We start from the raw sequence: 12,493 nt of genomic DNA, 5'->3' as shown, positions 1-12,493 counted from the left end.
CGTGCATTAAGATTTTTTTTATACTGGCAACCCTTTAGGAAATGGTATTTTATAATGTCGCCAAATATAATCGTTATTTATTTCATTTGTATTTTATTTCTATTGTTCGTTTTTACCTGAAAATATTTGTAGTTGAGTATTTATTACAAGTTATAAATAAAAATCTTACAAACTCTCATAAAATTAAACATTTTTTACATGATTGTTCGATACGTTTATCAATTTATTATTGTTACCATTTCTGAACGAAACGTATCAATCACGCTTGCGCGCTACCTACCGGATCAGCCGCAAAACATTTCCATTCAAATATTTCGGTTTGTGGTGTCAAATCAAACGCTCAACGGGGAAAGCTTTATTTAATTTGATTCAAAAACTAATTTAATTGATTTCTACTGCTGTAGATCATTATACAAGAAGTGTTATAATTATGTTATTTGTGACCCTAAGTGTTTGAATATAAAGAAGGTTTACAAGTTTATATAAAACTTATCATGGATCCTTTTACTCAGGTAAGTTTCGTATTATCGGTCGTAAATCTGTGAAGGTCAAGTAATTTTACTTAAAAGTGACTTATTTACAGCGCATGTTGGAGCGAGCACGAGCCAGACAGGAGAAAATCGACCAGAAACTCGCTAGTTCCGGTCAAACACCAAGACGTAAACCGTTAAGCGAGAACGTTTCTATTCTGAAAAAGGACGTTACACCGACGAAATCTCCTAGTAAAGGTAGAGATTCTATCTCGTCGCCGAGGAAATCTTCAAGAGAGTCATTGAAATCGGAATCTCCTATTAGATCGCCTAGGAGTAGCAAGGCAGATACAGTAGCAAAGCCTCGAAATGACTTTATAGTGACGAAAAAAGAGTTTGGTACACCTAAACGCGGTAGTGTCAATAGACGAAACTCGGACGTGTCCGTGGAGATTAACATTATGCACAGAAATGACATACAGATAGAAGTACAAGTGGAAGAAAGAGATGCTCCGATTGATGTTGTTTATAAGAAAGATAGTGGAGTGATTGTGAAAGAAATTGAAGGTGAGTTTATTTGGCTTTATTGTTATTTTTCTTCTTCCTCGTTTCCTCTTGACCAGTAGTGGGCAAACTTTCTTCATGAGGGCCAGAAAGTTTAAGAAAGTAGAGATGAGGGCCAGAATTGCCACAAAAACGTATTTTGACTTGCGATTATCGTGGACCAATGCCATATACTATTTATTAGGTACATAGGACCAGCAGCAGGCCGGGTAAAATCCTTTCGCGGGCCAGTGCTGTACTTTGCCCACCACTGCTCATGACTGAGGGTGGTGACCAAATAAGGTAATTGTATTGTGCAGCAAGATTCCACTCTGCACGATTTCTGGCATCCTAATAAAAGGTGCTTGTGTAGATCCCTGGCAGTCACAACCTCCATCCACCATGTCAACTACAAAGCACTTACCTGCAAGTTACCTGGCTCCTGTCGGGCCTTGTGTTCAAAGTAATTAAGGATCCAATGGAGGCAAATAGTTGAAAAGTTGTACTGGACTTAAAATTTTTATATTATAAAATAAATAAGATATTCTCGATTGTGTAGGGCTATGTATTATTGCACTCTAAATAAAATAAAATAAATATTATAATAGATAAATATTATGGGATGCGCTTTTACATCTATGTTATACCCATTTACAAAAGCTTTATACTCCACACAATAATTTTTCTAACTATTATTTTCAACTCATATTATATCTAGATTGTCCCTTTTCTTGTCTAACATTCTAAAGTAAAACTAAGCCTCAAACAGCAAAAACATGTCCCCAATATAGGAACAATACTCAAGTACGAAACTTCCTTCAATAGACAATAAGAACAATGGAAAATCAAACAATACTAATTTCCATGAAATTAACAACATTGGTTCCCAGTTCCCACACTGTCAAAATGGCTTCCAAACAAACTTAGCTCTTGAGGAACGTGAAATATAGTCGCAAATGGTAGAAACTAATAGTCCTGGGTGCCTAGCTAAGGTGTCAATTGCTTGCACTATGATACGCTTGTCATCTCTATTAATCTTCCATATTAGTGCGACAGTGACAGTTTGTTGTTAAGGATTGGCATGTTAGCTACTCTGCAAGATTTATCAATTTTATGTCAATGTTTTTTTTTTCCAAAGGCAGTTGCCAGGCAATTATAACTCTTATGCTGTAAGAATAGGGTATACGGAATTTAATTACTCATTTACTTGATAAGTAATACCAGAAAACAATTAGCAAATGTTCAATTTAATGAGAAGGCCTTGTTTGTTTGTGTCAACATAATTATTAATTGCTTAAAGAGTGTGTATGAAACTAATTTGCAGTTGTTTGTTTGTACTTGGTTAGGAAGTGGTTGTTAGAATGTGAAAAATGGATCCCAAAGGTCAGTTTTCATTGTTTTTATAAGTACCGTAAAAATACGGATTATGGAGTTGTTAGATTTGTTTATACTTATTGAAGTGTTATCACATTTTGGGAGCATGGGGTCTTGGACCTTTCGGAGGCGTACATGGACTGCATGGGGCCAAAGTCGACAGCGCAGAGGCCCTTTAAGACATGTTTGATGTTATTGAAGTTATTGATATGTTTATATTTGTGTTCATATAATTTTCTGTGTTTGTATTGGTCACACATTAACATAGGTAAAGCAAAATTGGTAAATTATAAACTTTTTTTTTGTGTGAACTTATTTTCGTTAATCACAAACCATTTTTCAACTATCAGCATAAGATTTAGCTTTTAATTCATATTAAAAAATTACTCACACAAAATCATAGGTGCAAGTGAACCGTTTTTCGCGACCATATTTATATAAACTTGGTGAAAATATGTTTCAGATGACACCTCTAAACGTCCTTTGGAGACGAACATTGACGAAGTGGAACACAAGACAGAAAAGACCGGCATCAAGAACAACCTGAGGAACAAATCTAGGCTGGACCGACTCGGGAACCTATATTCAGGTGAGGCTAAAGCTGGCGTGTCTCACTGTAAAGCAGGCCATACCACAATAGTTCTACTTTGTTGGGGGCCGTTGAATTAAAAGCTACCTAAATACATTATTTTACAGAAGTTAGTTTTACAAAGTTGTAATACCGCGCATTTGACACCCCTGGAGTAGCTGGCGTTCATAGGCTACTCTGCTAACCGTGAGGCACTAAACTTGTGGCTACTGACAGGGATTAAAAACCGGGCAAGTGCGAGTCGGACTCGCGCACGAAGGGTTCCGTACCATTACGCAAAAACGGCAAAAAATCACGTTTGTTGTATGTACTTAAATATTTATCGTATTCTGTTTTTAGTATTTATTGTTATTAGTGGCAACAGAAATACATCATCTGTGAAAATTTCAACTGTCTAGCTATCGCGGTTCATGTGATACCGCCTGGTGACAGACGGACAGAGGAGTCTTAGTAATATGGTCCAGTTTTTATCCTTCGCGTACGGAACCCTAAAAAAAGTTGAACTTGCTTGATATAATTTAATCAGACCAAAGTAAAATGTTGAGCGTCATGTAAAAACATTCTAACATTTCTAACAACCGGATGTATGATATCACGATCAATTCCAATAAGCTAAACTCATAAAAATCAGAAGGATGTGATAATGATAAGGGCTGATAGTATGTGTGTCACTATGACACTGCTCTCTTAAAACTATAGCTATATGAAAAGTCCAATGTACAGTACAGTACACCCTAGTCGGGTTAGAGTGGCGACGTTATTTTCAATATAGGAGGCAAACAAGCAGACGAATCGCCTGACGATAAGCATTCACCGTCGCCCAGAGATACCCATAGCAACGGTCGCAAGACCAAAGGGGTTACAAGTACGTTACCTGTCTTTAAAATGCGATTACGGCTTTATTGAAGGTTTAAAGGATTTGAATTTGCATTCATCATTGCACAAGTGGGGCAATTTTTCAGTTTTCTGAAAAGTAGGAAAAACCCATAGAAATCGCATTCAATGGACGCCAATAGTGAAAGAATTTAATTTCAGACCCATTTCGTACCTTGTCACAGTGACAAACTGTGACATAGGACAAAATTGGTAGGAAATTAAATTCCTTGCCTGTACAGTCACCTGCAATAATATGTTACTCTTCCAAGGACGCAAAAATATGTTACACACTTATGGCTCTACAAATAAGATCGAGTCAGATATTTTTGCGGCCTTCGGAGAGTAATATATTATTGCAGGTGACTGTACAAGAGCTAAAAATAAAACCGTAACATATATTTTCAGACACCCCAACCCTCTCTTCGCCCATTCACCGCACGGAACAAGATTTCCACTCGGCCACGCCTCCCAAGGTCCAGGAGGCGAAGACCAGACCTAGAGACGGGAAGAAGTTCGGGAGACTCGCTGCTTTGGCCGACCAGATCAACAATTGGGAGGATGATCTGACGCACCATAATATTGTAAGTATTATTTTCATCACACCAGCTCGTAAATACTCTTTTGGTTCTTCAAAAACTGATAAGTAAGTTGCATTTTATCCACATGTGTGGCAAAGTAATCTGATGCCAATTTTGAGAGGTTTGCTCATGTTAGCTGATAGAATTGACATTTAAGTGATGATTTGAATGATAAATACAGAGTGTTTTTTTAAATTACCTGCAATAATTTACGGGATTAATATGTTAAGAGGCTTCGTGCGTGAACTATAGGGAGCAGCATAGGAGCCGTCAGATTTTTGGCGCGAGGCGTGAATGTGTCGTTTATGCTGCCGATGTAGCCCACAAGATGGCAGAACCTACTATGCGCAAGGAAACGTACCGACTAGAACGGTAGATGGTAGCACTTGCTTTGGCAATGTCCATGTGCACATATGTTTCCGATTCAGGCCACAAGATGGCAGACCCTCCAACGCGCACGGTCCCTATATGTAGTTATACTGAGCAACTTTTACAATTGGACCAACCCCAAAATAATAATACCAAGAACTATTAATCCGTCCAAGTCTCTTGAGGTTTTTTATTTAAGACTTCAATAGTGTTAGAACATAACATCTTTTATCTAACTGACTGTTCACTTATTTCCAGCATCCCGAACCCACAAAAGAAAAGAAGAATCCAATAAGACCCACAAAGAAGGAAGAACAGGACGCGTCCACCCTCGACATCTCCATACACTCCATCAATGACATCAATAAGGCACTGCATACTGTCAAATCTGACCAGGTAAGTGTTTCTATAACTATATAGTATACAAACTCTGGCACACCCACTTTCTCAGTAGAAAAGACGGCAAATTAAAAAAAAAACCGGCCAAAGGCGAGTCGGACTCGCGCACGAAGGGTTCCGCACCATTACGCAAAAAACGGCAAAAAAATCACGTTTGTTGTATGGGAGCCCCACTTAAATTTTCTTGTGCCAGTCTTTTAATTTTCTCATACGGCGCATTATTTCCTATTTGGCTGAGATATGTAATTCTAGGATCCTTCCCTTTTTCTCCTGTCTTTTCAATCCTGCCTTCCAGGATGTTTGGAAAACGTTGTCATGCCGTATCAGTGCCCTGTTTAACAAAAGCTTGTAACTTGTAATACAAGTGGAAGTCCCTTTCTAACAAAAGCTGTTACAGTTAGCTTTCTGTCAAATAGGGACTTCCACTTGTATTACAAGTTACAAGCTTTTTATAAACAGGGCACAGGTATCCTACCATCATGCCTCTCCTATTTCTTATCTATCTAATATCTTTAAACGACCAATTGTTGTATATTTATTTATGTATATTTCGGGGATCTCGGAAACGGCTCTGACGATTTCGATGAAATTTGCTATAATATGAGGGTTTTCAACTTTTCAGAGGCGATAGATACTTCGATCTAGCTATAGTTCGTTTTTTTTTAGCATTAGAAAGAAGGTAAACAATCTTGATGTGTATTTTTATTGAAAAACACGTTTTAAAAATAAGTCACGGCAAATATGTAACAATTATGAATCTAATACGATCATTTATATTCTTCTGCGTTCATAAGTAATAGTTACTGATTTTTAAAAAGCGTTTTTCAATTAAAAGTCATGTCAAGATCGCTTATCTTCTTTCAAGTTCTTTCTAATGCTAAAAAAACGAACTATAGGTCTTATCTCTGGGAAAACGCGCATTTTTGAGTTTTTATGTTTTCCGAGCAAAGCTCGTTCACCCAGATATTTGTATTTAATAAGCATCGCTTTACTGCTATCATACTCAAAATCATTGTTACAGACCTCAAAATCATCAACATCGAAACACACATTCACAAAACCGGGCACGCCGCTCGACAAGAAAACAGTTGCTGTACTGGTAAGTACATAGACAATAGGAATTACTGATTTGTATACTCGTGTTTTTTTACAGGGGTTTTAATGGCCAGTTATTAGAAACAAATATTGCGCCAATGAGATATTTCAGTGATTTTTTTTTAATTGTAATATTTGAAATACCAAATAAATGGTTTTTTTAAAGGTAAGTTTGGTTTTTTGATGTTTTTTTAATCTTAAGTATGTATATTATATTTTCTTGTTTATCTTCTTGTTAACTTTTTAGTACGATTTCAGTTTTTTTATAATAAATTATAATTATTAACTGTCAAAGAAATTGGTGACGGCCTTTTAAATTTCTTTTTTTCTTTTAATATAACTAAAACAACGTATCTTCGAAGGTAGTATAATCAGCAACAGATGAAGTCAAGTGAAATGCTCAAAATTATTAGCACACAAATATTATCCAAGTAGAAAGTAGAATAGCCTTGTGCCGCCCAATGTACATTAGGATGTACACTCAGTTTCGATGAAATGTCAACCTTAATTAAAAACAATGTAGGTAGCATTTCATTTGTCTCGTAAAATTTTCGTACAAATGAAATTCAACCTAATTGAAAATACAACAAGATTCTAACTTCCTTGACTATAATATTTTGTATGGTGGGCGGCACGCGGATAGAATAGAAAGAGATGTGAAAAGAGTCATATCATCTGGCAAACACAACTTGTCAGTCAGTAAGAACCAGGAAAATTATAGTCATCCCTTTCTTTTGGGTGCTAGTATTAGCGTAAGACAAATACAGTAACTATGATTCTCTCTATCTATGTTTCAAATGAGACAATCTTGTGCCAAACTTTATAGACCGGGAGATACTGACACATTTTACTGGGTCATTTGTACCAGTATGGCGGTTCGTCAGGGGTCTAAGTACGTAAAGAACGAAATAAAAATGATGGTCATAGCGCTGGTACCGGCGGCCCAATCGCGTGGGCGTTAGTCGAACGTGTCGGATAAAATACGAGTGTCGAACGATTTGTTCCACAAAAATCCTCGTATTATTCGATAGTCCATAAAAAAAAAGTAGACGGTAGCGTAATGCCATACTTCTCCGGTGTGACTTACAGCCCGCCATACTGAGGCGAACACATTAATTTAAAAAAAACAATTCAATCATTTGTGCCAAGCTAATTTTTGCACAGGTGATCATCGTCGAGCAGCCATTCATGGACATCACCATGCCATACTTTTCGGATGGTTCCAAATGGCCGCCATACCGCAAAGGAGTTAATTTTTTTTTTATTGGTAAACGATTTGTACCATCTTGTAATTTTTTTTCAAGACTTTCTGTGTGATCATAAATGAAAATCTCATAATGCCATACCTGTAGGAGGTGGCAAATGTGTACAATATTTTTTTTTTTTTTCAAGTATGATGCCCCTTTTTCCCCCTATTAGAAGTATGGCAAATATAATAATGGTCACATTGCATCATATAATTTCCAAAAATCCAAATGCCATACTGGTACAAATCGTCAAAAAATTGTTTTTTGTTTTAAGTCTTGGCTTAAGTCTCACAGTCGTCCGCCCCGTAGTTATAATCTGAAATATATTTTTTTAGGTACAATTGTATCCAAACAAACAGAATATGATGATGCCATGCTGTAAAAAATTATTTTACGTATACATAGTCGTATTTTTGAAACGAGTCGATTAAATAAGTTTTTCAAGTATGGCAGCACTTTATCCCCCTACTATAAGTATGGCAATTATAATAACGGTCACATTTTATCAAATACTTTCCAAAAATTTAAATGCAATACTGGTACAAATCGTTTAACAAAAAAAAAAATTAACTCCCTTGAGGCGGTATGGCGGCCATTTGGAACCATGAATGGCTGCTCGACGATGATCACCTGTGCAAAAATTAGCTTGGCACAAATGGTTGAATTGTTTTTTTTAATTAATGTGTTCGCCTCAGTATGGCGGGCTGTAAGTCACACCGGAGAAGTATGGCATTACGCTACCGCCTACTTCTTTTTTATGGACTATCGGAAAATACGAGGATTTTTGTGGAACAAATCGTTCGACACTCGTATTTTATCCGACACGTTCAACTAACGCCCACGCGATTGGGCCGCCGGTACCAGCGCTATGACCATCATTTTTCTTTCCTTCATTACATGCTTAGACCCCTGACGAACCGCCATACTGGTACAAATGACCCAGTAAAATGTGTCACTATCTCCCGGTCTATTAGTAAGAAGACAAAAATAAAAACATCACAATATGAGACTATAATCACTGAGACTATATGCTTCCACTGTGTAGATCATTTTGGGCATTTCGTCAGTGGATTTAATTCTGCTGCTATTATGCGTTTTTCCACTTTTATATGAACGGATCTTCAGACAATTATCACCCTTGGTAGGATTCATAAAATGGGAACAAATCCGCCTTATCTGTATTTGTTTTTTCTTAAGAACTGTAATACAATTTTCGAGATAAGGCATTGTTACATGGTCAGTATATCTAGTATTTTCGAGGTTTTTATATGAAATAATGTTTATATAACCATTTAGTTAAAATAATGTTGAAGTTTCTGTTACAATGATGTTTAATATAGGGTGAAAAAAACAAGATAAACCTAAGGATATTATTTTTGGCATGAGGCTAACGAACGCCTGCGAAAATATAATATCAAAATTGTTTAATAAACATATTCCTTGCTATGCAGGCACTCAGAATTGTAGACTGAAAATACAAACGTACCAAGCAATAACATAAGAAAATAACTGTGTTCGCTGTACTCTTATTTTGTCTAAGCCCTAAGGCTTCTCAATGAATACGGATCTGCACTCCATTCGGGTGTGCGAGCGGGACAACTCGTGGATAGCTCTTGTCTCGTTCTCACACCGAAGCGCCGTGCGGATCCGCACAAAAATGATAACCGCTTAATTTGTGATCATTTTAATTAAATTCACTTCCTCAAACCTTGTGTGGTGGTATCGAAATTATCCTATTCTTCATGGTTTCTTACCAAGGGTGATAATCAAACTAAGATCAGACAACTGACCCTTCTTCCTATGGTTGGTACGGTGTGGGCTGTTATAAGTATTCTAAGCTAATTTTTGTTATTTATTTATATCAAAAGTTACTTTTCAGCGCGATTATAAATTTAGGTATTTGGCGTAGTTGCATATTAATTTTTGCGTGCTTCGAAATTAAATATGGAGACAATTATATAGGAGTATTTTCGCTCCTTATATTTAGTTTAATAGCTACTTATTTGCGGAGGATCGGGTTACGTTATAATATAGCGTTGTGAGTTGATTCGCTATCACTAACATCATAGACTACAGAGAAATATAGTAAGCATAGAGTGCTCACTCCATACGTCAGTTATGGTACCGAAACGACTATTATTTTCGTAGTCGACATCTAGCATCGAGTAACGGATGTATCAATACCGCTACTTGATACTAGATGTCTCAAGTGTCGCGACGCATGAAAATTATATTGAACAACAATTTACATCTAATATTAGAAGCAGAAGGAGTTGACAATAGAGTTCTACTTCTGGTTAATCCGGTTATAATATTAGATGAAAATTGTTGAGCATTAAACTTTTCGGTTGTCGCAACATCTATTGTCAAGTAGCAGTACTGATAATTCCGCTACTCGATGCTAGATGTCGACTACGAAAATAATAGTCGTTTTGGTACTAAAACTGATGTATGGAGTTTGGAGTGAGCACTCTATGTATTTTGGTCTCTATCTAAAATAATTTCGGTGGTATTGAGATGACAGGTACTTAGATGAATGAACGAAGTGATTCACGGTAGGGCCTCTGTCACCCCATAGAAGTACCATCATATTCTATAACGTCAATTGACATTACGTATACTTTATTGCAAAGAGGTAGGGCCTACCGATGGTCAGTTTAGTGTTTTTATTATTACCAAAATTCCATGCGTACGTAGTGTAGGACGCCCTCCGACCAGGTGGGATGACGATCTGCGAAAGACTGCAGGCAGATGCTGGATGCGGCAAGCTGATGACAGGGCGCTTTGGCGCTCTTTAGGGGAGGGCTATGTCCAGCAGTGGACTAATATAGCCTGATGACGATGCGTAACGTAACTACCTAAAATTTAAAATCCGAAATTTTAATGTACTTCAAGGCTAAAATTTGTCTGAAGTCTTTAATTTTATAATAGGTATTACCGCTGCTTACTAGATTTAATACAGTAAAATTATACATTTTGCGTTTGCGTCAAATCCGGTAGTTCTGATTTTTTGCGGACTTGTTTATGATGTTGGCCCAATGAATAATCCAAGTTTGTGACCTCCAGCGCTAGTACTAGCTTTTGATAGTAACTTCTTAGAGCGTTTTTAAAGTAGACTAAATTTGCTACAATAAGACACTAGAATTCTCTGTACATCTAATATTTTCCGAGATAAAGCTTTTCAAAATGTATAAATTTTTCGAACTTGTATTCGTAGGCTAAGTAAGTGCAGTGAGTATACACTTTTGTCTCAGGCGATGCCGGTTGGCACAATTGTTTCTAAGGTCAATCAAAGCTGATTTGGCCCGGTAGCCACAATCGTACCCCCCCCAAACAGGGTTGACAAAGTTGCGTTCGGCGCTCGAGGTCACAAACTTGGATTATTCATTGGGCCAACATCATAAACAAGTCTGCAAAAAATCAGAACTACCGGATTTGACGCAAAACAGCCAGGTTACAAAATTCGACAAAGTTACTGGATTAATTGGGCTTGTGGTTGTTTCCCACCATTGTGATATAAGAAAATCATAATATGTACTTGGAAGAACACACTATAATAGCAAACCCCAAAACGTTATGTTATGATTAATTATTTTGACATTTCCCCAGATCATTACCCTACCCTAACTTCAACCATGTTAGAAAGTAACCATAATTGGGTACAATTATAGTTATTTGTTATTTTCCTTGTTTTGTCGAAATTTCGTCGAAATACATATAAATAATCTGGTACAAAAAAACCGTTTAACAAAAAAACCCCGTATCGTGCATACGATTATCCGACTGACCCACAGACCTGCTAACTTTTTCAACCTCCTATATCACTAAACACATCAACGCAAAAGCAACCTTACGTGTACTACTTAAAGTTGAAAATACAAAGAATGAATGTTAAGATGTGATGTGTGGGAAAGTATGAGAGGAGCCTTGGACGAGTAATTTGCGTATAGTGCTTGGTACCCGCGTCGCGCCTGGCCTTTTGTAGTACAACGATTTGTGAGGACAGAGAAATGAATAGGATCGATTTTTTTTCTAAGTAAGTACACATAGGTATTGATTAAGTGAAATAATCTGCCAGTGTTCAATTTTAATAAAAACCTTTGAAAAACTAACACCGCGGTCCATATATTTTTATGGAACAGATTTCATTCGTAAGTTTACTGATGGACTCTATCATGAAATGGTAAAATTAGTACTGTATGAAAAGAAAAGCCTTTAAAATATCGTTTTAGGGTTCCGTACCCAAAGGGTAAAAACGGGTCCTTATTACTAAGACTCCACTGTCCGTCTGTCGGCAGTAATAGTACGTCATAGTCCGTCATAGTAGTGAGTTCGCAAGTTTGCATGGTAAGTGCTACGTCAAGTATGGCGCTTCAATAAATTGTCACAAGTCGCTGCAAACTTAGCGAAGACGAAATTTTATAGTTGCAATAGGGTAGGGTAGGAAAAACTAGGGCAATATTTTGTGCCTTTTCCTTTGATTTGAATTTAATCCTTAGAAACATGTGTCGTCTCCACGTATTTCCGTATGCTCCAAAACCCGTATCGATAGCAGCTAACGACAATTTGAGATGTCGCCCGCATTGAATACTAAACTAGCTACTGTATATTTTGTGAGTTGGAAAAATACTACGTTTTGTTATTCATATCGTAGAGATCTTTAACATTTTTGAAGTGAAAACTTCTTTAGCGGCGCTGTGCACTTTTTGTGATGGGGAGAAAATGTTAAACTCGTAACAGGTGTCACGTGACCGTAAGACGTAAGACGGACACGTGACCTGACTGTTACAATGTCATTGAGTTTTTCTTTATTGATTTAAATGCCATCTAGTGAGTTTCCCTGTAACTGGTACTAATATAACTCGAGTACTAACAGTGATGTGCTTAGGGGTTTCAAGTAATGCGACGAAATAACGCTAGATGGCGTTAACCTTAATTATACATAGTGCTGCA

General features: G+C 37.0%; 1 protein-coding gene across 1 annotated transcript in view; it reads left to right on the top strand.

The window, feature by feature from the left end:
* The first annotated feature begins 228 nt into the window (after positions 1-228).
* Positions 229-12,493, top strand: part of LOC134800834 (anillin) — a 130,374-nt gene continuing 118,109 nt past the window's right edge. The window contains exons 1-6 of the mRNA XM_063773391.1: positions 229-512; positions 584-1,037; positions 2,851-2,976; positions 4,258-4,433; positions 5,058-5,195; positions 6,220-6,297. Of these exons, the coding sequence (XP_063629461.1) occupies positions 495-512; positions 584-1,037; positions 2,851-2,976; positions 4,258-4,433; positions 5,058-5,195; positions 6,220-6,297 (990 nt within the window). The 5' untranslated portion in view covers positions 229-494. The remainder of the gene's footprint in view (positions 513-583; positions 1,038-2,850; positions 2,977-4,257; positions 4,434-5,057; positions 5,196-6,219; positions 6,298-12,493) is intronic.

Source organism: Cydia splendana, chromosome 20, assembly GCF_910591565.1.
Source record: "Cydia splendana chromosome 20, ilCydSple1.2, whole genome shotgun sequence".
In the NCBI taxonomy this organism is placed as follows: domain Eukaryota; kingdom Metazoa; phylum Arthropoda; class Insecta; order Lepidoptera; family Tortricidae; genus Cydia; species Cydia splendana.
This window is presented reverse-complemented; position numbering and strand designations above follow the sequence as displayed.